Consider the following 26,560-nt stretch of genomic DNA (forward strand, 5'->3'; position numbering starts at 1 on the left):
AAGTAAAACACAGACACATAATCTTTTCTCTTTTTGTCTTTTCCCCTCCTACTCCATATCAGTCTTCAAAACAGTTACATTTTAAACACTTATAAAATCAAACCACCCTCTCCTACATATTTATATATGCATATATAAACAATAGCTCTTAAATTATGATTTGGGGCATTACAAACTATATGGAAAAAACATAAGACAATTGACTTGCATTTCAAGCTACCCATGTGTGTAATATATCTGATTTTAGAACTAGGGAGGAAGAGTATGTTTTCTTCGAAATAGCCTCTTAACAAAGTTTGTGACTCAATTCCTGTCTCTTGCTATCACATAGGTATGTATATGAATCAGTGTGTTGCTAAACACACATGGTTTTTTGTTTTTTTCAAGTCTGAATCTCCTAAATATAACAAATCTCATATTTGTTAATTATGTGGTATAATAGATTGTACTGATTATATTGTAGTGGAGATTAAAGATATTAATTTAGAATAGGAGGTGTGCACCAAAATGAAGAATGTTAACATGGCAACCAAATTTCTGGACTTTTTTCTCTTTGGTCATATAGAGTAGATGTAAAATATTTGACCCATTTTCAGTATAGAAAGTTATCTTTTGAACTCTACTGGAATTAATACAGTTAACCAATTTAATAGTATGTAAATTTGCATTTTTGTTGTCTTCTAATGGCTACTTTGCATATTAAAGGTAAAGCCTTCCTTAAAATATGCAGTACACTCTTGATTATGCCAGCTCTTTTCTCATTCTGCTAAGGCTATAAATAAAGCTTCTATTTAGGGCTGGCATTATATCAACCCACCTGCTTCTAGAAGAGAGAAAAAAAATCAGAATCACTCAACCTGCAGATTGCTGTCAGCTTGTGATTATGTGAATGGTAAGTCTTAACTTTTAAAGTGTTATGTGAGATAGGTTGGAGCTTCTCTTCTCTTTTCTTTTTTTTAAGGCAATTTCCAGTTTAACAATTACCCTAAAATTTCTGAGTACCAATGAAAGAAGACATTTCCCTGGAGAGAGCATTCATTGATGAAGTGTGACAGCAGCAGGGAGATAGATGACGATGCAGAGGAGGGCAGAGCTGGAGAATGAGGGGTAATTTCAGTTGTGGTCTCAGGAAAGGAGGCAGGAATGGGGGGAGGCACCAAAGCTTTCCTCTCTGTGGGCTCTCAGGGGACTTCCTAGTCCCTGCTCTCTTCCTCCTTCTCATTCAGGATCTTCTTTCCAGGGAGATGGGGGTAGGGGAGGGAAAAGTAGTGTTAAAGACCTTGACAAACTGAGAAGAGCTGTCTGAGGAACAGGCCAGTGTCTTTTGACCAGATTCCCGTATTTGGAAGGAATAACATCAGCTCCAGGCCTGTTTTAGAAAAATAAACCTTTTATAAACCTCTTACTCATATATATATATATATATATATACATATATATATATATATATATATATATATACACACACACACACATATATATAATATATACTTACGTATATATATTACATATATTTTTTCTTTTTTTTTGGCTGCGAACATTTTTTCTTATTTTTCTTAGGCAAAGCTCACACAAGACAAGCAATTTTTTCTTTCTTTGTTTTTTTTTTTTTTTTTTTTTTTTTTGCGAAATATAGCCACATTTACAGCTCCCAAAACAGACCAACCAATTTCACAATTGGAAACTTGTCATTGTTGATTTAAACCATGGTTTACTTGGCTAAACCTTGCAAATTTAGACTTATGGCCCCTAGACCGAGTTTTTGTTATGTGACTTAGCTAAATATCATAGTAAATCAGCTATCATTTTGAGCATGTAGACTTCATTTGTGAAGTTGTCCTTTCCCTATAGCCATATTTTCACTACAGTGAGAATAAGATGGCTCTCTTGGGGATAAGGAGCTAAGGGAACAATGACCTAGAGATTTGTCAAGTGTTTGCCAAAGTACCAGGAAGCACCTACTGTGCCTAACCAACACATGTCATTCTGAAATCAACAATTCAGATAAAATTTCATTATCAAGGCTTCCCACAAAAAGAGGCAGAGTTGCTCTTAAACTCCTCAATCAGAAAATATCAAGGACTTTACAGAAAGAATGGAGCTCCCAAAGGCAGTGGTGGAAGGTCTGTGGAAATAACCAGGCACATACATGATGTACTTGTCCCATGGGGAATGTTGCTAGGCCCTAATGCTAGTAATAAAGAATGATGTATCTTTACCTAAGTACCCAGTAGAATGAATAGCTTTCAGCCCAAAGGTTTGGTTACTAGATTCACATGTCATAAAATCCCTTTGGAATAGATCATGTGAGCTATATAAAGGTGACCAGGACATAGGAAACAGGGATGAAAGATAACCTAAGTTTAAAGAATTTAGGATTCTTTCTTGGAAGATAGTAACTATGAATTTTAGCAATAAAGGAAATAGAATTAAAATGGATTCAAGTATCTCCCTCTAACCTTTCATTAAATTTGGTAATGTCCTTTTGTCAGGTCTTAGGTTTCTACACTGAAAATGATCTATTTTTTCTTTTCTAAAAAGCCTGAAGACATATTACATGTTGCTGAACAGTTTCTGAGCATAGCCCATGGAGTTAAAACAAATGTCTTGACGCAGAGATGAAGGGAAAACCTGGAAGGGTGAGTTCATTTACATGGAGCTGTACTTAATTTTTCTTCTCCAAGATCACATCCTCTCTTTCATACTAAAATATAAATATGTTTGTTCCTACTTGAGTCATGGAAAGTGACAAAAGTCAGGCTTCAATGCAGGTGAGATTTATATAATCCCTTTAAAAAATAGTCATCGAAGGGGTGTCTGGTTGGCTCAGTCAGTAGAGCGCATGACTCTTGATCTTGGGGTTGTAGGTTTGAACCCTATTCTGGGTGCAGAGATAACTTAAAAAATAAAAACCTAAAAAAGATACTCATAGAAGATTATACAACTTCTGGGTTTCTCTGAGAACTGAGGAGAACAAAATAGTTGACAGAACAATGAAAAAAGAATCTGCCTTCAACACTGTAGAGCACATCCTGAATGCTTTTGTACTATGGGGGAGTTGTTGGTGATAAGCAAAATTTCTGAGAAAGCTTGAGCAAAACTAGAAATCTGACAAATGTCCTCAGGAACTAGGAAGTATAAGTCTGGCAATTATGGTTTACATTTTTAAATTTTGAGACTATTGGAAGAGTTCATAATTACAAATGCAATGAAAATGAAATGAGGTTTAAAAAAGTGAGTACTACGAAAATTTGGACAAATAGAAATCCCTCACCAGGAACACACTAAGCCAGATTGGTTGGGTTACCTTACTCTAATGATATGCATTTCAGACACCTGGGGACATAGATCAATTCTCTCAGACTATCAGAACTCTAGCCAGAGAATTTGTTCTTCTAGAGATTTAATGGCTAGAGAAAACAAATATTTCTCTGAAAATGCTTCATATATATTATGTATGTGATACACACACTCACACACACACAAAACTGAAATGCTGAATCAACCCAGCAGTTCAATTCAGAACTAAATGCAGAGCCAAAGAACTGTATTTCTTCTTGAGATACTTTAAGACAAATCCTCTGGGAAGAAGAGGAGTCAGAGATGACTACTAAGAAGAGAATTTGGCCCATGTGCTCTCTGAGCTGTTACTCTCTACCATGGCCTACTTTGCTTTAACAAAGATGTAATTTAAAGCTATAAGGGAAAATTCCTTGTGTGTAACTCCATACTAAGCCCCAGAGCAAGTTAATGGAACCCCTGGTCAGAGCTTTACAGATGTAAAAAAGAATCCAAGATCTGCTCCACTAGTGAAGACTGTAGACAATTAAGTAGCCTCAAGTTAATTGTAAATCCATTAGGTGATATTTCTGGCAGAAAGCAGCAGATTCTCCTAGAAATATCTGGCTAATACATTTTTATGATCATATCACTTAATGTAGGTGGTATTTTTTTTTGTAATCTATTGGAGCCCAATTCAAGTAGTAAATTTTACTCTTATTGGAAACAGTGGGTTTAGGAATACTTCAGAATAGGACTACTTTAGTCCACTGTTGACCAAACTGAGTTTGCTGGAACTCTAGTTTTTCAAGATGTTAACCATTACATCATAAAAGGAAGTGCTTCATGCTCAAGTAAATTAGAGAAACCCTAAGGAGACAATATTAAACAGAATTCTTTTTTACAGGACTTTCAGAGGATTTATTAGGTTCATGTAGATTTTGAACTTCAAGAGGTGGTTAAAGAATGCAGCATTTTCCCCACTTAGTAGTCTATCAAATTTCTTTTGGAACAGTGCTTGTTAATATCTTAAATACGTATTATTCCACAGATCAGGGTATGGAAACCCCTGAAAAAGTGCAGTCTTTCTTCTTCCAATGGAATAATCACAAAATCTTTTAATCTTTTCATGGATGGGTTAACTTTAATCCAATTTCATTTGACTAAGCTGTGTTTAACTTTTAACAGAAAATAGCAGAATCGAAAAGCCCTTTTGTTAATTGCTCAGTGTTTTCTCTTTTTGTTGGACAATAAGATGAAGTATTTTCTATTAAGTTTTGAAAGACTAGCCCTCCAGTTTGTTCTCTTTTCAGTTTGAAAGATTGCATTCCACCTGCACACAAGAAATAGAAATTGCAGAAAAATCTTGATCTGTATTATTGGATATATAATATAAAGTAATTGCCATGAGTGGAAAATGAATTTCTAAAAGATTGATGATAATCACTAGGAAAGTCAAATGAAAAATGACTTAAACAGGCAATTCTTCAATCTTTCTATCTCATTTCTACCCTTTATTAAGGGAGAAGGGGTTTTACTGTGCTACTATCCAACTGGCAAAACAATTTCTAGACCTGTCACTTTTTTATTGGGGTCAATTTAATTTTATTGAAGCTCCTCAAAATTTCAAATGCTAAAAAAAAAAAAGCCAGCTTTTTGAAAGTCATACCCCCAATCAGATATGTCAAGAACCAAACCTCAGACAGCTCCTATTCACTGTCCAAAAGGGGGCTCATTTTCAGGTCCCTCTCAAAATGTAGAAAGTATAGACATTTCCTATCTTTTGCTGATTAAATAGATCATATTTCATGAATACACTCTATATTCAGTGCTTTCTCAGGTCATATGAATATATGCCTTGAAAACCATTCACTGAACATTTAGCCAAATGGAATTATGGCTCATTTGAACCAGATCATTGGTGGTAGTGGCAGGATGCCATTTTTTTTAAAAGTATGTTTTAAGTAACAATCATTAATACAAACTGAATTGGACAGAGATTCTTGGGTTAGAGGGGTAAAAGTATCTGCACCATTTAACATATTTGTAGGGCTAGTGATCTTAGTTTTTCCTCACTGAGAAAAAACTAAGTGCTGTTTAATTCACCTTTTTTTCCTCACCTCTCTATAAACAAGATCAATACTTCTTGTGTACACAAGATAATTTTCAAAATAAAGGAAGCAGGGAAAAAACCCTGAAGTTACCCATTCAAGATAATACTGTATGTACAGTAAATAGTTGAATAGAAAACATCAGAATGGTAGCTAGATAGTTCCTGGCAGCAATCCAGCCTTCAGACAGCTATCATTGTAACAGATCCTCAGTTGCATTAACATCATGGTATGCCTGGATCACCCTGGTTTGTGTTGGCATCTGAGAAAAACTCCTTTTCATCCAGAGAGCTTTTGAACATCGAATTCTTGATCTCAGCTACAAGGTAAATTATCACCGTATGAGTATATACAACGACTATATGTGCTTCGATTTCCTATTAACCCATTAGTCTCAACTGATGAAAGTAAAATCAAGTTGTGTTTAAATGGATCATCTTCATTATTAACACCTACCTTGCATTTTGCATTTTACAGGTACAACTAGTGGCACACAACCTTCTGGAGAAACCAAGGGCTTTGTTACAGTAAACTGGTCCAGTGTGATATCACAAGTATAAAAAATATTCCATTCTGTATCAAAACTAGGCACATGCCTTTATTTATAGTAACAGAAGTTAACAGAGTTGAGCAGTTTTTCCTTGGGTCCTACTTCTTGGCATCCTACATCAGACAAACTCCTCATTCCACATATCTCCGCCCATAACTCCAGGGATCTAGTCTCAGGGTCATCTCTATGTAAAGGAAGGTGAAATCACACTTGGATCTATAATGGTGAGTAACTAAAAGCACAACCTCTCATTCATATTGCTTTAAAACATATACAGCATATATGTTTCAAAAAAAAGAGTAAAGAATATATTGATTTCTTTGTGGTGCTGAATCAACAATATGGTATGATGCAAGGCTTTAACAAATGATAATCAGAGATACAAATTTTTCTGTAGAGTATGTTTTAGACAAATGTGTCTTTTTAATATGTAAATCCTACATTGTAGGTTGTTCCTTTATATTTTTTTTTCTTTTGTTTTTGCAGTGGTAGAAAATGTTGAGTAATTGTCCATGAGCATGAGCCAAAGGTTCAGGTTCATTACTGAGATCCCCAGAATGCCAATATTTGCAATGCAAACAATTAGTATCCCACTGTGAAGGGCTCTGACACATGTCTGCCTGCCTGTAGGTGGAGAGTCTCCATAAGAAGTCCTCCTGCTTCCATGGACCCTGCTTTGACACAGGGGCAGCTGTACTTGGCTGCCTTTTAACCTAGTAATTCACTGTGCCAGCTGTCTCACTGGTTACCCACAATGACACAGAAACAATAGTGTGAACGGTAGACCCTCAAATCATTTTCATGTTGAACCTCCTGGGTCCAGCCACCTCCCCTTCCACAACAGCACCATTGTTTTTTCGGGGTACATATTCAAGGTCAATGCTGTTTTTGTGCTTGCCTTTCCCTCGGCTCCACACAAAAAGGAGGAGAAAACAAAATAAAACCACTCCCAGGAATGTGAAACAGCCCATGGCTGTAGATACCAGTATTGTTTTAAGGTCCAGGGAAAAGGTATTGACATTGGTGCCATTGGAAATGGTGTCATTGGAGTCAGTCATGTACATAGGGGTCCTGTTGGCATAAAGGAAGCGATCTGAAGTGAATCCTTTCACCGTTAAAGAGGCTGTGAAGGTGTCGTTCCCAGCGGCGTTGCTAGCGATGCAAACATACATCCCACTGTCTTGATCCTGGGCAAAGCGGATTTCCAAGGTGCCATCGCCCAACACGGTGGCTCTTCCATTGGACTTGGTGGTGATAAAACGCCTTCGAGGGGTCACCCAGGAAATCACAGGCTGAGGGTCTCCATCAGCATTACATTCTAGCTGGACCGTCTGCCCTTCATCCACTAGCAGATGCTGCAACTTCTTTTCACGGATTTTGGGTTTTTTGCAGGTAAAGTAAAAAGAAAGGGCAGTGCTATGGAAATCCTTGAAGGATCTCTCACGGATGGTGTCTGGACCAGCACACATGGGCTGCTGGCCGCCAAATTGCAGAGTGGGATGCCGCTGCAGGATCCAGAGGAGACGGCAGTCACAGGCCAGCGGGTTGTTATTGATGCTCAGGACCTCCAAAGCCCTAGGGGAGGAGAAGACATTCTCTTCCAAAGTTTCCAGTAGGTTCTGAGACACGTTGAGCACACGAAGGAAGCGGAGCCCTTGGAAGGAGTGAGGCTCAATGGTGCGGAGCTGGGCCCCCACGATATGGAGCTCCTGAAGGCGGATCAGGTCAGAGAACATGCCTGCTTCAATAGTGCTGATGGGATTGTAGGAGAGGTTAAGATGGGTCAGATATACCAGGTGTTTAAAGGCAAGGAAGGGAACAGTGGACAGGTTGGTATTGGTGATGGAGAGGGATGTGAGGTTAAGACCATAGAGGCTATTGGCAGGCATCATATCCAGTAAAGGCCAATAGTCAATCTCTAGATGTTTCAGGTGGAATAATCTTTTAAAGGCATACACAGGCATATTGTTGATATTGAGATGCTTCAGATGCAGGCTGATGAGGCTGCGGAGGTGGGAGAGGGCTTCTGTTGGTACTGCTGTTAGGTTACATTTCTCCAGGGTGAGCTGCTCCAAGCTCAGCAGCCCACTGAAGGCCCTGTGTGATATGTAAACCAAATCATTGTCCCCCACTTCTAGAAACTTCAGGTTATGAAGGTCTTGGAACATGTAGTCCAGTAAAATGACAATCTTATTCTCACTAATGTCCAGCTTGGTGAGGTTGGATAGCCCCGTGAATACTCCCAAAGGGACCAGCTTTAGGCGATTGCCTTTTAGGCGGAGGGAACGAAGGTTAAAGAGATTGTTAAATGCTCCTGGCTCCACATTGGCGATGATATTGTCACTCAAGTCTATCTCCTCCAGCAGAGGATATGATATGAATTCCTCAGGGTTGACACTTTTCAGCCTGTTCTTGCTGAGGTCCAAGATTTTGGTCTCGATGGGAATGCCCTCTGGGATGGCGATCAGCCGCCTTCTGTGGCAGCTAACAGACTTGTTCTGGGCGGAGCACTCACAGCGAGCAGGGCAGCCGATGGTGGATCCCATGAAGAGTAACACCACAGCCAGACCCAGGAATGGCTGCCAACATGATATGGCGGTGTGAAGCATGACTCCACTTCTTAGTCTACACCTCGGTCACGGGCCTGCAAGAGAAAGGAGCACGAAAAGTTGAGTTTGGACATGGATAGGTAGATGAAACAGCAAGTACAATGGAATGGACCCTGGATATGGAATCACACCCATGTGGGTTGAAAGCTGAGAGCTGTCCTTATTGCTACATGAGGTAAGTTGTTTTGCTCCCTGTAGTTTGGTTTTCTTGGCTGTAAAATGAGGGTGATAATATTAATAGCATCCTATACTTATGACAATGTCAGTATTTGACAATGAAAGAGAGACACTGGCAGAGACTTTGAGGCCCAACAGCATACATTTCACAAAAGGCTCTATTTTGAACTCAGACAACGACAACAGAGGTCAATGGTTAAGAGGAAACCTATTCAGTTTGAATCCTTGTTTGTGTCTCTAATGTTGGGATATCATCCTCTGTTCAGAATGAAGCTAATAGAAGCTTCATTCAATGTCAGGCTCTGAGGTTCAAAGTACAAACAAAGGTACCTCCACTATAAGAGGTTGGGGCTTTATTTGCTTCATATATAAACTTTCTATTAAAAACTTTCAGTTAGAAGGTATACATCCTTCAGAATTCAGTCAGTCTTAATTTATGAAGGGGTTTTCTTTTTTGAGGTAAGCAGAAAGATCTTAAACATATCTTCATATTCTTGGTATTTTAATTATAGGGGAGAGGCAGAAACAAGGCACCATAATGGCTACTATGATGATGAAAATGCTTTCTTTAAGATTTTGGGTTACACGGACACCTGGGTGGCTCAGTTATTTAAGCATCTGACTCTTGATTTCCATTCAGGTCTTTACCTCACGATTGTGAGTTTGAGCCTGACCTTGGGCTCTGAACTGACAGCATGGAGCATGCTTGGGTTTCTCTCTTTCTGCCCCTCCCCAGTATGTATTCTCTCTCTCTCTCTCAAATAAAGAACAAAAAAAAAATTGGGGGTTACATAGTGAAGAGTGTAAAGAGTCGTACCTCTAAGAAAAAAAAAATAAATGAACTTTCATATTAAATTCCAACCCAGTGAACATGTTAAACTGCAATTAAATAGGCATCAAATGATGTTGGAAATGAGTATGCATTAACTGGAGATAGTTAACAGACACTGAACTCGCTGTTCATGTGAAGAGCAAGAGATGTGTTGTTGGGCTTTGCTTCTCGACATGAGATCCTGAGGCATATACTTCATCCACAAACACCTTTTTTGTTATAAGTCTCAGTAGTGAAAACCAATATTTGTAGATAAAAAGTTATTGATCAATTTTAATATTCACTCCTAGATTGTACAAGAGCAATTAAAAGTACATTCTCCAATCACAGTGTTTACATATATGTTATACATGTAAAGCTATGTCTACATCCACATAAATGTATCTGTGAAAAAATAACTAGGATCAAACTTAATGGTGGATCACTAGAGGAATGCCTCCCAAATTTAGAAATAAGGCAAAGATTGAGAAAGTGCTAGCGACATCAATTATATAGGAACACAGGAATTATTGTTATTGGAAAAGATAATGGTAAAACTATAATTGTTGGTAAATTAATGTCTACCTTGAAAATCAAAGCAAATCACCCAAAAATAATTAGAATAGGAGAATAAGTAAATTAACATGTTACAAAATGAAAACATTTAGAAAACATAGTTGCAAATGAGTAGTCATGGCACCCCTGAGAAAGTTAAGTACCTCAGAATAAATTTTAATGAGAAATACATAGAATGCGACAAATATTCAGTCTTGAGAAAAAAGAGACATATACTATGTATTTTGATAGATTCAATATTATAAAGACATTGGTTCTCAATATATACATATGTCACAGAGATAATATTTTTGGATTTGAATATTCTTAAGTGCATTTCAAAGAAGATAAAGTGAGTAATTAGAAATATTAAACAATAATAATGGCAATAGACTTACTCTACAAGATATTTAAATATAAGTTGTAAAACTACAATAATAAAACAGCATGATACACAAAAATGGAGTCAATGAAACAGAAAATAAGGAATTATATATAAGTATATCTGAAAAGTTAGTATAGGTAAAAGGTGGCATGTTAATTTAGTGAGAAAAATATAAATGTTTGGCTATTTAGTGGGAAAAGTTACACGACTTTACTTGTTCCAATAAAATAAATTCTAGATGAATTGAGAACTAAAATGCATGAACAAATAATGTGTTAGGAGGAAATTCAATAATTTTATAATAGAGCTGAAAGGAATTTTCTAGGAATAAAGCTAGAAACTGTGAAAGAAAATGATTTGATTGTATGTATTTAAAAAAACAATAGCATAACAAACGAATAAACAGCATATCTATTCAACACCCAAAGGCAATTGTCAAATTGGAGAATAGAGTCATAATAGATAAGGGATTAAAGATAGTATTAAATAAACAGCTCTTATTAATCATCAAGGAAAAGAGGTAAATATCAATGGAAAATAAGGCAATGAATGTAATACAAACTTAAAACAGCTAACCAATATATGAAAAAGTGACCAACTTCACGGGTATAAGAGAAGAAATGTAAATTAAGCAACAGGGGCATATCATTTTTACCTTTCATATTAACAAAGTTTAGTAATTACTTTTATCCAGAATTAAGAGTAGAAGAAACTGATAGAAGAAATATAAGCTGAGACAACCTTCAATAAGTTCAGGGAGAACAATGATGAAGGTTACTTGATACTTAAATATATCTCAGTTCCATATGTTCACCCCTTTGAACCATTTTTTTTCCTAACTTGTGATTTTTTTAAAGTTTTTTTTTCATTTATTTATTTAGAGAGCATGACAGTTTGTGCTCACATGCTCACCTGCAAGTGGGGGAGGGGCAGAAGAGAGGGAGAGAGAGAATCCCAAGCAGGCTTTGAGTTATCAGCATGTAGCCCCATGAGGGTCTCCATCTCAGGAACCATGAGATCATGATCTTAGCTGAAATCTAAAGTCGGATGCTTAACTAACTGAGTGACCCAGGTGCCCCCTAACTTGTAATCTTTAAAAACCACTTTATTGAGGTGAGATTGACATACAAAAAAACTGGGTATATTTAAGACATACAAGTTGATGAGTTGGGAGATAAGTACACATCCGTGAATTCATCATCACAATCTATGCCAATAAATATCCATGCTTCAAGTAGAGGGTGGATCTGATGAACAATTTTTTTTTTTTCTGAAGATCTATCATAAGGAAATAATTTAACTAATGTACATCGATGGATGTTTGGTACAGGTTCATCTGGGTTCACTTTGCTCTTTTTATTTTCTTCGTAGGGTGGAACCCTAGATCATTGAATTTGAACCTTTCTCATTTCTAATACAAGCTTTTAAAACTATAAATCCATGCATTGCTTTAACTGCATTTCAGAAATTTTAGTGTGTGTGTGTGTGTGTGTGTGTGTGTGTAATTATTCATTGAAAATATTTTTCTAATTTACTTTGTTCTTTTTTGAGCCATGGATGATTTAGGATTGAGTTAGCTTATTCCAAGTATTTAGGTAGATCTTTTCTAGAATCTTTATTTTATTTATGTAATTCTGTTGTGGTCAGAGAACTACTCTGCACCTTCCAATCTTTTGAAATTTACTGAGATTGTTTTACAGATCTTTTATGATTAGAAAGAGTCCATCTTTGTCTCTGATAATACTCATTGTCTTTTGAGTATTGTCTTTTGTATAATACAATGAGTATTGACTCATTGTCAACTCATTTTGAATGATTAATATAGCCACTCTAGCTTTCTTGAGCTTAATGTTTTTATGGTATATCTTTTTACATCCTTCAACTCTAAACATATTTGTGTCTTTGTAGTTTCTTTTATAGCCACCATGTGGCTAGTTGTCACTTTTGAATCAATTTCATGATCTCTGCAATCTCTGCCTTCTGTTAGATTGCTTTCTCCACTTACATTCTGATTGCATTCTGGGGTGCCATTTTGCTATTTGTTGTCTACTGGTCACTATTTGAATTTTTTGTTCCTTTCTCATGTTAATCTAATTTTAGTATAACATTTTAATTCTTTTGACTTTCTCTATATTTATGTACATTTTATTTAATGCTCTAGGGATTACAGTACACATCTTTAATTTATCACAATCTATTTAGAGTTATCAAAGTGCTTTAGGCAAAATACATGGTAACCTTGCAACAGTGTATTTCCATTTCCATCCCCTCCCCTCCAACATCATCCTTCATGGAGAGAGATACAGTAATTTCTAGGCACAGAAAACAGAACAATGGCATGGACACAGTGGAAACACTGTGATTGGAGAATTAAAGTAGTCCACAATAGATGGAGCAAATACAGGAGAGAAATAGAAAAGAGGCTGAAGAGGTAATTAGAGGAATGATTTAGAATGGGCTTGTAAACTGTGATAAGCTCTGTGCACTTTATCCTGAGGGCAACAGAAAGCCATTAAAGTGTTTTATGCAAAAGAGTGATATGATCAGATTTATATTTGGGGACGATTAATCTGACTGCAGCATGAAAAATAGATAGGCAGGAGGGAAAAAGTTGAAACTCTGGAAGCTGTTAAATTCATTCAAGCCAGAATAAAAGTGGTCTCGATTAGGGCCATAGGAATAGGTTTGGGTAAATGGACAGACTCAATATGTGTTTAGAAATGATTTAGTTATGGATGGGCTATGAGAGATATAGGAGAAGAAGATGCCAAGATGATTTCTAGCCTTTTGTCAACTGGATAGGACTTAATGTCATCCATTGAGATGGAAAGCTTAAGGAGAGTTACTGGATGAGGAATTCCTGGTTTCCTCAAATGTGTCCATCAGTGGGCCAAGATGTGTGGGTTCTCTGGGCAGTTTACTGTTTTTACTCCTTGAAAATGTTTTTCAAATGCTTTTAAAGTATTTCTTTGGTAGAAAAGGGAAAGTGTATTTTCTATTACAACTGCAGGACTCTTTATGTTCTAGATAAAAGTTTGATTACACACTCTGTATTTCTCAGTTTATTTTGAATTGAAGGTAAAAAGTGAGGTTTTCTTTTCTTTTTTTCTTTTTATAAATTCTACTAGAGAGTTTAATCTTCTTTGGCAGAGTTTGTCCAATCTGCATATCACCAGTTAGATAAGGAGATAACTGGCATTCTATTTCAGATTTGTTCCAGTAATGCTGTAGGGAAAGTTTATTTTATTGTTTGGGTCCCTTAATCTGGCTGAGTGTGTCTAACATACGGAATGGCAGTATCTAATTTCAGTCATAGCTGCAATTTAATCAGAAAGGAGCTTGAATAAGATGGATAGTATCTGGAATTTTTTCCTTAAAAATTGGTTATTTTGGTTCCAGTAGAAGGGTGGATAAGTACTTAGCAAGCAGGCAGCAGACAAGCTCCCATCAGATGTGGAGTACCTTTCCTGTTCTACCATAGTCTTTCAGTGAGGCAGAAGTGGATACTTTGGGGCCATATCTCCTCATCATTCTTTGATGTAGTTTGGAAACTGTGTAGGAAGGCTGTGTTTTATTATTCTCATCACAAATATTGTTCACTTTTAGTCCAGAAGGGCCAACTGCTGACTCCACTTAGCTTTCACTGTCAGCAGAAGCCTTACAATCAAAGCTTTCTTGTCATGTCTGACTGTGACCAAGGTTTGACAAGATGAACTTCATTTCATTAAGAATAAAGCAGGAACTAAAATCTGTAGGGAGCTGACTAGGGCCTTTCTATTAATTCTGATCAAAGGGACTCTCAGGTACACTGATTATACCTTTCTAAACCTAGTAGGTAAAGTTGGATATTTTCATACTTAGACTTTTTGTGTGCTGGGTATTTATTTTAGAGCTTGTGCTATTAATGTAAGAAACAAAAACTAAAACATCAGGAAGTAGGCTTAAAGAAGGAACAGAAATAGCAAAAATGTGGATCCAGAAATACCTAGATCACACTCTGAGTTCGACCTTTGTTAGCTGTTGAACATAAGTAGGAGGATGATGTCTCTGATTCCCAACTTCTCTGTGAATTTGTGGTAATAAAGGAGAATAAGTGTAAGGATCACAGATGGTCCATGTAAGGTGCCTAGCACATAGATAGCAGTGGTCATTATCATTTTTTTATGGGATGATGGTTTGGTTTGTTGAGATATCATGCCAAATAAAAAAAAATGCCAAATCATGCATTTCCTCTGAGTATAGACTGCGAGAATATTAGAGAAAAAGGTCCTCAAATGGGTGATACAGTGAGAAGGAAAAATGGAAAGCTTTAAGCAGCCTACATCTAAGAAAACAAGCAGTAAAGGAAAGAAGTGATAGTTGCTGGATGTTGTTTAAAAAGTAAGTTTAGAAAACAAATAGCTGCATTAATAGATGATAAGGTAATGATAAATTGTTTATGCTGGGAATCCTATGATTAGTTCTCTGGCAGATGAACAAGGGAACAAAAACAATAAATGGAGAGCAGAGAAATCTCTTTTAAATGTTCACACTAGCTAATGGTAGGATTTTTTCCCCCAATAAAGCTATTTTGCAATAGAGAGAGGTGGGTGCTGAGGGAGGTGGGGAAGAAAAAGAAAGGATTTAATGAAAAAGGTGTCCAAAATACACCTGAGGGGATAGTGTCAAGGTGTCTAGAACTGTAAATTCAGAAATTCCGGTCTGTGCTAAAATCAGATCCTGAAGAGCTGTGGAAGTTGTTTAAGACATTTGAAAACTAAGAAATCAATTTTAGTGTAAGTCTTGAAATTCACGAGGGTTTCCTATGTTCTTTGAAGGACCCCCAGTGTACACTGGATTTGAACTTTCTACAGAATAGAATTTATCCTTCTACATGATCTCCAATTACCCTCCCAAGCATTGTATTTTTACCTTTTTCTCTTGACTCAATTTTTGTAGGGTGGAAATAGAAACTTTCAATATCGAGGCTCAACCTGAAAAGCATTCAAGGAGAAAGTGAAAACAGCCAATATGAAAGCCAGATTTGGACAGCATCCATGGTTTTTTATATTACAAAATAATATTTTTTAAACACAAGTCACAAATGTAATGATTAAATCACTCAGTGGCTCATGTAGGTAGGTGTACAGTTACCCACTACTACAGATACCTCCCTTAATTACATGCAGATTGCCAATTGTGTAAATAGCTGAAGATAGCATTTTGATCTGTAGTTGGTTAGATAACTCACATTATCTATATAGGCTTGAAACCAAATGATAATTGCAAATATCTATCTGTATAAAAAATAGCTGTTAATATGATTTAATGCAATGAAATTAATATAAAATGGTCATACAACTAGTAAATTGAACAAGCAGGACTCACAGATGTAGTCAGACAGCATATTAAGATTTTTTTTTTCTATTGTCCCTTTGTAATTGATTCAAGAGAGATCAGGAAACTTCTTATTTACCTGGAGCTTTTATAAATAACTTAGTGTCCTCTGAGACTGGGATATTTGAAAACTGGTTCCTCTTATGGGGCAAATTCTGGGGCTCTTTGGGACTCACATGATCACAGGCTATCTCAGCTATATTTCCCTTGATCTGGAAGAGTGAATCTCTATTCTGGCTTGTGGAGTACTGCTGCCACTGTCCCTAGGAATAATCACCAGCTAATTTTTGCTGAGGCCCCATTAACGTCCCAGTGGCATTCTTGAAAGGACCTGAGACATGTATTGGTGCTCTCATGCTTATTGCTCTCATTTTGCATGGGGGAAAACTCAGTTGCCCAGAAAAACTCTGTCAATGCAGAATAATCCCAATACAGCGGCAACTTTGTCCACTCTGCCACAAAAGAGGCTGTCTAGCCTAATATGTATTCTCTAGATTTCTCAGGAAGAAGTCAGAAGTCATGATGTGCCCTTAACTACAGTGGAAGACTAGGAAGGATTCCACACATCTTCTGGAAGCACTTATGTTTCTACCCTGCTTGTTGGTTGAGTCATTTGCCAAAGGTCATATAGCCTTAATCAGTAATGGCACCACCATTTCTATGAAAATTGTTCAGCTTCATAGGCAGAGCTCTTAACTTTTATCCTGTGCTCCTTTAATCCTTTCTCATATAGTATGACTAAATACAACTCATCTCAGATAGCAACTATTTAAGCAACGAAGAAAGTAATGCTTCCTTTTAAAATTTCCTCATTTTTCCCTCTGGGCTATGCTTTGGTGTCTTTTTTCATGGTTCCGATTCCACTTTCCACTGGACTGTATCTATTTCAAAACACAAGTTCATTTTGTATTCAAGTGACTAGTAAACAATTAGCAGAGCTTGTTTTAAGTCATTAATTAATAGTTTCCGTTTAATCTTTCCTCAAATTGGAGAGCCCTCTGTTCTTGTGATTATTTTCATCTCTTTGAAATGCAAATTATTTGCTCTTCTCCCACAGTTCTGAGTTTTTTTGGCCTACATAGAAATACTTGGACATACAGAATATGCACATTCTACTTAAACCTTTTAAAGATGAAAGTGCTTTTTGTCTAGCTTTGAGATCTCTCTTTGAAATTAATATTATTAAAGGGTAGTTGGCTAAGATGCTGAGGGCCTCACAAATGTGATATGCAGTGCTTCAAATCTGTATGGCATTATAAGGTAATGGCTAAGAGGATAGATACACAAAATAAAGTGTTTAAGTCTGAACTATCTCTTATTCTCAGTTTTCTTACCTTAAAATGGGAATTATAGTAACTACCCTACTGTTATTGTGAGAATAGAATGTCATATGCATATGATGTCAGAGTTCCATACATGTTGGCTATTACTGTTCTTTATTTGGAGAATTTATTTGAGAATTATTATTGTTATTTATCTGGAGAAAGGGAAATATTACAGATGATGGCTCTTAGACATATAAAATTTCTTACTTGAAGGGAGTACTAAAAGCCTATCCATCCTGTAGGGATAGTTTTCTGGAAGCACTGGGTTAACCTTTTGAGGTAGATGTTAAGATTTGGTTAGGTATCTCATATCACAAATGAGAAAATTCAGGAAACCACAATCTAGGGTAAAAATTCCTGCCGGTTAGTCATTTAAATCCCTCTGAAGGTAGAGTTAAAAAAATAAAATGTTGCCTGCCTTTCTGTACTAACTGCTCAGTCCTCAAGATCCACTCAGGCCACTCTCTATGAAATGTCCACATTTCTATGAAGAAATGTCCACTTTTCTATGAAGTGACCACAGAGGACCAGTATTTCTATTTCATAAGATTATTAAATTTTACTTGGGAAAATAAAATCAAATGGAGTAGAATTCTGTTAAGTAGTTCCCCTTTTAAATTCTTGATTTTTATCTATTGTCTTGTGAAAAACTAGACCCTTTTTGAAGTATGAGTCTTCATGAATGAAGGGGAATCTTGCTGGAGATTACCTAGTTTTAATTAGTTGGTGCTGAAAGCACCTAGACATTTTAGCTACTTTCCTATTTAAAGCTGTTCAGACAAGATAGCTGTCTTAAATCCCATCTGGAACATTCTGGAAATGAACAAATATAAATTTCTGCAGGCTTTTGTAACAGATAAATCCTGAAATCCCAGGGGCTTAAACCAGTAGTTTATTAGTTCTGCTCCATTAAAACACCGAGGGACTTGTGCCTGTGTATTTTTTGTCTCCACACTCATTGAGATCTTTGAAGTCCTTTACATTCCATATGGAGAAAGAAGGAGGATTATGGGTAAGAGAGCCAGACCTGACAATAGCACTTGTAATTACTGCTCACATTTCTTAGCCAGAACTCAGTCTCATGGGCACATCTAACTGCATGGGAGGCTGGCAAATCGGTTTGGTAAGCAGCTAGCCATTCTCTTCCCAAAAAAATATTAATTGATCTTAATTATCAATCTAGTATGCAAGGATATATTAAAGCTTCTATTATTAGCTTATTTACAAATTATTCCAGAAAAGATTTAGACATCTGGAAAATTACCTTATCATCTATCTAAAATATCATTGATGTAATTTTGCATTCAGCTGACTTTTTTACACATTAGAGAAACAGTCATATCTTGCTACACTAAAGTTCAACTGTGGCGTTTAGTGATGTACCCATCTTTGTCAGATACAGAATCGCATCTAAAATTCCCATTTTTCTATTCTTAATTCATACTAAGTCATTATTAGATTCCTAGGTGACAGGATTTCTAACATTTTTCCAGCTACTTTCTAGATGAGAAAATGAAGGTGAAATGCAGCTTTTTTTTTTTAACAAAAAAGCTATACAGTAAACAGACTATGCAAGAGTATGTAGTTTTTATATCCCAAGACATTCATAACAGATTTTAATGTCTAAGTAGATACTTGTAGAGGTTCCCTTCATTTAACAACTGATGACTGCCAAGTGATTTCTTAAATTCCCTCTGCGAAAGAGCGGGGAAACTATCAAAGAAAAAAGTATATTTAATTCAACTCCATATACATACATTAGGTACCTTCTACATGCAAGGCAGAGCTGGGGACATAGAGATGAGTAAATGGAATTCTTGTTTTCAAACATTTGGTAGTCTAGTAAGGAAATTCTGTCCAGTAAACAAATTAATGATATTAATATTCTCCCAAATTGGAATCAAATTATAACTTTAAACATCAAAGACACATGTTACTACATTATTTAATAAATTCAAATATTGCATAAAACCATGACCAGTCATGGAGAAGTAATTTCATTTTCTGTGATTCATCTTCTCAAGTTGACTATTATGCAGGCATTAAAACTATTGTTATAGGAGATACTTAACAACTTGAAAGATTTTTACATAAAAAATGGAAACTGAACAAAGTGGGATATGAATTTGTATCTCTATTGTGAATATAGTGAAGGGAAAAATACCCTTAGGTACTGAAAGATTGTAAAGAAGTACACCAAAGTGTTAAGTGTCAGAATATCCATTGCTCATAGCACAATCAATTCTATTTGTTTCTTGTTCAACAAATGTTTTCAATGTCCATTATATTACACTAATTTTGAAAAAAAAACACAACATAAAAACATGATGAAAACCTTTTGAAATTCAATCACAGCAAACCTCTGTGCTAGTGGATAACTGATATATTGACATGACCTGCTATGTTTTTTATTAGTTACTTAAAGGGTCGCCTTCCAAAGTTAGGGAAGAATTTAAGTCCCATTTTGGTGACGGTTTCTGTTTTCACTGTGACTATCATAGTGCTTGTCAGTATCTTAGTATTCCCCTGCATATATTAGGTATGCTCGTGTCTCATCTGCTCTAGTAGAATCTGGGTTCTTGAAGTCGCACCTATTTGCCTTCTTGGAATAGCACTTCTTAACCATGGTAGGCTCAAACTGCAGGTGGAGAGTAAGTGACAAAGGAAGGACTCAAAGTCATGGATGCTAGAAAGGGAACTATCCACAAGCCTCAGCCCGACATGTAGAGTAGATCTTTCCATGTATACATGTACTTTTTATTGCCTATTTGTCTCATGAAGGAAGAAAGGTGGAAGACAGTACTCTTTTGCTCAGCGCAGTACCTTGAGCAAAGCAGGTGGTAAGCCTCTGCTGATAGGTGATAATAACAGTAGCAGTTTCCAAATGTCATTCTTGTTATCACTGTCTTAACTTTTGTTGACTCTATACAGTAAATAGGATAAACAACACAAAATTTTCTTTAAAAATTATGAGAGAGAGAGAGAGAGAGTGTGTGAGTGAGCGAGGAAGGGGCAGACAGAGAATCCCAAGCAGGTTTCCTGATGCCAACACAGAGCCTGCTGTGGGGCTCAAACCCACGAACTATGAGATCATGATCTGAGCTGAAACCAAGAGTCAGACGTTTAACCATCTGAGCCACTCAGGCGCCCCTTACTGTATAATTGAAATAGAGAATCAGAATGGAAATTAATAAATGGAAAAGAATTAAAAAAAAACATACAATGGAAGCAAAAGGCTATTTTCTAGCTAAAATTTCTTATTTTCCAAAGCTCTGAACCAGAGACCTGTTCTCCTTCAGAGAGGTGTTCAAACTGAGTCTCCTCACTGTAGTAGGAGCATGGTAAAGTTAAAAGGCACTAACTTTATGCTTATTAATTCATGGTTACTAAACGTTTTGTACAATCTAAATTCAGAGTATTGCATTGGAATGCATTGCACACTTTGGGGGAAATATATTAAAGACTTATGGAACAGGCTTTTTGCTCCCGACATTTCATATGTTGGGATTCTGTAAGAGCAGTAGGAGTCAAACATGGGACAGATGCTGGAATGGGGACTCTCACTCAGCCCTCTGTGGACACTCTCTACCTTCCATGCTCCCACTCTCTCTCCCAGTGCAGTGCTGGGCATGGCTTTCCATCTTACTGCTTGGCACCAATTGGTACAGATAGAGTATTAGTGAATATTCTTCTTTCATTTGAGTTACTTCTAATGAGGGAACTGAGAAATCACATCTTAATTGATTTCTTGGTTTATTTCTTTCAGTTGCAAATATATACAAAGGGATGAGAACTTTATATGTATACATATACACATGTGTGCATGTGAGTTGATACCTATTTATCTCTTTGGAGATTATAGTCGCACACTACATACAAATACACTATACATGGTAATACTGTATAAAGTGTGTGTGTGTATACACTGTATAAAGTGTGTGTGTGTATAGTCACATGTATTAGGGAAGCTTGTATGTATTTGCCAGTTGATTTGTATTTTGGTAAACATTTCCTAGAGTCCTAGGGAATCATATTACCTGCTAATTAACCTCATCTGGATAAATTGTCTTGAAAGAAAACTAATAAATGACTCAGCAAACCCAAATTTTCATGACTAAAGATTACAGTCAAAATCAGAGTATGAAAGAGCTCAGCATTTAAAATAGCTTGCATAAGGTAATGGATTGTAGCAATTCCAACTTTGTTCTATGGAAAACAATGTCATTTGAGGTTTTAGTTCAGCCACTTCAAGGGTATAATTTATGTTATGTTTGTGTGAAAACTTGAGTATTTAAAAGCAAGTGAAACCTTAATTTGGTATTTTGATAAGAAAACTGATTTAAACTAGGCCTATTAGTACCTAATAATGTGTGGCCAGAAAAAAAAAAGGCAATACTAACTAAATTTCTGGTACAATTTATTTATAGGCCTTATTAAGGACTGTCCCATTTTATATTTCAAAATAATGATAATAAATTTATGACATGCTTACTTGAATATGCACTATATTCTTCAGTCCTCAAGACAACCTCCACTGAGAGAGCAACTGTTCTTACCATCTTATAGAGATGCCGAAACTGAGTTCTAGGTCAATTTTCTTGTACAAGGTTATATAGCAAAGAAGGGGTAGAAGTGGGATTTCAGCTGAGGTCTTTCTGGCTCTAAAGCCCAGTTACTCTGTTAAAAACAACTCTGGGGATGCCTGGGTGGCTCAGTCAGTTAAGCATCTGACTTCTGCTCAGGTCATGATCTAGTGGTTCGAGGGTTCAAGCCTCACATTGGGCTCTGTGTTGACGACTCAGAGCCTAGAGCCTGCTTCAGATTCTGTGTCTCCCTCTCTCTCTGCCCCTCCCCCACTCACACTCTGTCTCTTGCTCTCTCAAAAATAAACAAACATTAAAAAAATAATTAAAAAAACTCAACTTATGCTAACTAATTTGGATGTAAATTAAACAACAACAACAACAACAACTCTGGGTGACAGGTGGTATTATTTCTTTTCTATTTTTTTTTTTTATGAAATTTATTGTCAAACTGGTTTCCATACAACACCCAGTGCTCATCCCAACAGGTACCCTCCCTATTATTTCCCTGTCCTTAATGGAATATGCAACTGGGGCTTAGGGAAGTCTGAGCAACTACATCAAGGCCATTCATGCAGTAAGTGGTAGGGCTAGGATTCAAACTCAAGTCTGTCACTGACTACATAGTCTAGCTTAACTCCTCCATTTATCTCTGCAAAGACACAGAATCCACCATAGCAGAGGGACAAAGAACTGCTACTTCTCAACATATTTTATAGATTAAATAAGTAACATTCATTATGTAACTTACTGGTTTTAGCTTTACTAAGGTCTCATAATGGTGTGTTAATATTGCACGTTCTCAGCATGGCAAAACCCAAGATGGGAAACACATTTGTGTTTGCTTTGGTGATCTAGGTTTTCCATAGATAGAATGGCCACAGAGTACACCACCCAAACTGTGACACTTCTGTGAAGGGGTGGGGGCAGTATTCATAATAGTGCTGGGTAAGAGGTGAAAACACTGCCCAAGGCAAAGAAGGATACATGGCCACTATCCTGGAAGCATATAGATTTCCTTCCTCATAGCCATATGTCGGTGTTTCCCTTGGATTCTGGGTTCTCCTGTAACATTTTTTATCCTGGAGGCTGATCTCAAAACTGAGTACTTTCAATGTAAATCTGAAGAAAAATATATTTGTTTCATCTTAATGGATTAATATAGTTTTAGGAAAAAACTCTCTAAGATCAAGTAAGAGGTATGGGGTTAGAATCAAGAAAATTCTCCTGTCTTTTGAGGGCTATGCTATCTTTACAGCCAAAAGACTATAATAGTAAGGAGTTTGTATTTTAACCCCAACTAAACATCACTGATTTTTGTGTTGTTTTTGCTGTGAGAAGAGAGATGCTTATGAATTCTGTTATCCCTTGAGGAAATATGTTGCCTTTGTCTCTCCATTGTTGTTTTGAAGTCCAATGTGAGAAATTCTGGATAATGGGCTGTGCTATTTTCATATCAACCATTTCATAATTAGGGGCTGAGTTCATGCTCAAAGACTTGGAATTCACAACCAATGATCAAGAAATCATAGACATAAAGGCATGCCATGGAAACAGAAACACATCATGGAAACAGCACAGAAAGGTTCCAATGCCTGATCTTGCAACTGCTGATTAATTCTGTTAATCATGGCACTTAAACCCAGGGAGCCTGTTTCCTAAGGTCAAAGATAATACATATTTTTCAACTATTTGTTGAGGTTTTTAAATGAGTTGAAGCACATAACATGGTTGGCATGTAGGAAGCCCTCAGCAAATCTTGGTTCTCCCTTTGTTATTAACTTAAAATAGCAAAGTCTCACTGTAAGTTTTATAACTACACTGCGTAACTGCATTTTTTCACATCAATAACATAAAAAGTCACTATCTTTCTTTTCTAATCCCTCTTTCCATTTTCCTTTTTTTTCTTGTTCTACTTTATTCCTTCTCCCCTTCTACCTCCCCCTCCTTCTCCTCTTACTCAAAGATTTAAGGTAGCCAACATGTTGTAAAATATACATAATGTACATGAAAAATTCTATTTGACCTTTTTAAAAATACTTATCTTTTAGAGTGAGAGAGTGAGTGGAAGAGAGAAAGGGTGACACTATCTGAAGCAGACTCCAGGCTCTGAGCTGTCAGAGCCCAACGCAGGACTCAAACTCACAAACCCCAAGATCATGACCTGAGCCAAAGTCAAACGCTTGACCAACTGAGCCACCCAAGTGCCCCAGTGATTAATTTTTAAAAGGCCAAATTTGGGGGGCACCTGAGTGGCTTAGTTAAATGTCTCACTTTGGCTCAAGTCATGATCTCACAGTTTGTAGGTTTGGGCCCAAGCATCAAGCCCAAGCATCAGGCTCTGTGCAGACAGCTCAGAGCCTGGAGCTTGCTTCACATTCTGTGTCTCACTCTTTCTCTGCCCCTCTTCCATCCTCTCTTTCTCTCTCTTAAAAAATAGACATTAAAATTTTAATAAAATAAAAATTATTAACCAATCTAATAAGTCAAGTTTGTAATGCCTTTGGGGAAAGATTTCAATGACCACATCTCTTATAAAGCTAACACTTAAAGAACATGCAAACGGATGACAACATTTTTCCTCTGGAGGGTAAAATTCTCTGGAGCAAATACACACATGAATATTAACTTTAGATAAAATGCTCTTCAAAATTAGTTTGATTCCTTAAAAGCAAAGAATATGTAAATATTTAAATCCCTTACAATCCTTACATGGAAACTTCTGTGTTCGTGTTCAGGTTTGTCTTTCTTTTTAAGTTTATTTATTTTTGAGAGAGAGTGTGGGGGAGAGGCAGAGAGAATCCCAAGAAGGCTCAACACTGTCAGCACAGAGCCCTACTCAGGGCTTGAACTCACAAACTGTGAGACCATGACCTGAAATCAAGAGTCATTCCCTTAACCAACTGAGCCACCTATGCACCCCTGTTCATATTTATTTATTTTTTTTGACTCTTGCCTTGTGGCCTTCAGTAATGGGTTTGGACAGAACCAAAGTCACAAAAGGATTCATAAAAAGGGAATGAAGGTACATGGGTAAAAGAGGGGGCAGTTGAAGAATCAAATTGCTTTGTCTTCATTTAGGTGATGATGAGGGCATTTAAGGATTTATTATAGGAATTTGATTTTTCAGTACTTTTTAGCATCAGCAGCTGGGTTCCAGTAATTGAACAGTGATTACTGTGTAAAGATGTGAAAAATAGATGTTAATTAGATTAAATTGCCTGAAGAGAACAGCAACGTTTGGGAAACCTGGGACAAAAGAAAGACTTTCTGCAGGTTTAACAAGGGAACGTTTCCCCTCCTGACCCCAAATCCTCCTTTTTCTATCCACTCAAAAATCCCCCTAAAACTCCTCCAACAACTTCTGTCTGTCACAAACAAGTCACTATTCCAGACTACCTGGCCTGGGGCAACGCTGAGTTATACAGGAAGCAAATGCTGTGATTTGAACTGGACTCACCACCACCACCACTCTTGTATCTTTTTTTTTTTTTTAAACCAGTGAGGCCAATGTAAAGAATGAAAGGCTTTACTGTATTTTTCATGCAAGTGGAGATTTTTGGTGTTCCCAAGGGAGAGAGCTGGCTTTGTATTTTCTGGTCCTGAGAGAATGAATGAAGGTCCTAGGCAGCCATGGTGGGATTCAGGAGAGCAGCTGCCCAGAGCTACAATCCTCAACGATGCCCCCATCTGGGTCCCTTTCCCTTTCTGTCAAGACTGAGGAAAACAGCTGCCATGGAAGATCTTTTGTTTCTCTGCACTCTTCTATTAGGAGTTAAACAGGTCTTCAGAGAAAGCTTTTCAGTGGCTTTAGAGTGCTGGGGGTAGGGGGTCAGTGTAGTTTTGTAGAATGAAATTCTACAAATTGTGAAATCCCTTGAAAAACCTTCAACACCATCCGTACAATGCTGGTCACCATAAATGTGTTCATTGCCACATGGTATTGCACGCTTTCATTCAGGGATTATGATATCAGTAAAAGTTCCATCTAACAACACTTTTCTAATTACCAAATTGAATTCTTGACCATCAGTTTGGGGTTAACAGGGAGTAGGTTAGTAACAAAAGGTTAGTATATAAAATATATAAAGAACTTATACAACTCAAAACCCCAATAAAACAAATAATCCAATTAAAAATGGGCAAAAGTCATGAACAAACATTTCTCCAAAGATGACATATAGTTGGCCAAAAGATAATGAAAAGTTGCTCAACTTCACTCATCATCAGGGAAATGCAAATGAAAACCACAATGAGATACCAACTCACACCTGTCAGAATGGCTAAAATCAACAACACAAGAAATGACAAGTGTTGGGGAGGATGTGGAGAAAAAGGAACCCTCTTGCACTATGGATGGGAATGCAAACTGGTGTAGCTACTTTGGCAGACAGTATGGAATTTCCTTAAAAAAATAAAAATAGAACTACCATACGATCCAGTAATTGAACTCCTGGGTATTTGCTCAAAGAATACAGAAACACTAGTTCAAAAGATATATGCATCCCTATGTTTATTGCAGCATTATTTACAAGAGCCAAAATATGGAAGCAGCTCGAGTGTACATCAACAGATGAAGGAGAAAGAAGATGTGACATATGTATATATGTGTATGTGTATATATACATGTGTGTACATATGTATATATGTATGTGTACATATATATGTATATATGTATATGTGTATAATATACATATACATATATGTATAATGGAATATTATTCAGCCATAGAAAGAGTGAAATCTTGCCATTTGTAAGAACATGGATAGATCTAATAGCACTAAGTGAACTAAGCCAG

General features: G+C 36.8%; 1 protein-coding gene across 1 annotated transcript in view; it reads right to left on the reverse strand.

Moving 5' to 3' along the window:
- Positions 1–1,627: 1,627 nt before the first annotated feature.
- LINGO2 (leucine rich repeat and Ig domain containing 2) overlaps positions 1,628–26,560 on the reverse strand; it is a 110,000-nt gene continuing 85,067 nt past the window's right edge. Inside the window, exon 2 of the mRNA XM_043565162.1 lies at positions 1,628–8,584. Within this exon, the coding sequence (XP_043421097.1) occupies positions 6,729–8,549 (1,821 nt within the window). The 5' untranslated portion in view covers positions 8,550–8,584 and the 3' untranslated portion in view covers positions 1,628–6,728. The remainder of the gene's footprint in view (positions 8,585–26,560) is intronic.

The sequence above is a fragment of the Prionailurus bengalensis genome, chromosome D4, assembly GCF_016509475.1.
Source record: "Prionailurus bengalensis isolate Pbe53 chromosome D4, Fcat_Pben_1.1_paternal_pri, whole genome shotgun sequence".
In the NCBI taxonomy this organism is placed as follows: Eukaryota; Metazoa; Chordata; class Mammalia; order Carnivora; family Felidae; genus Prionailurus; species Prionailurus bengalensis.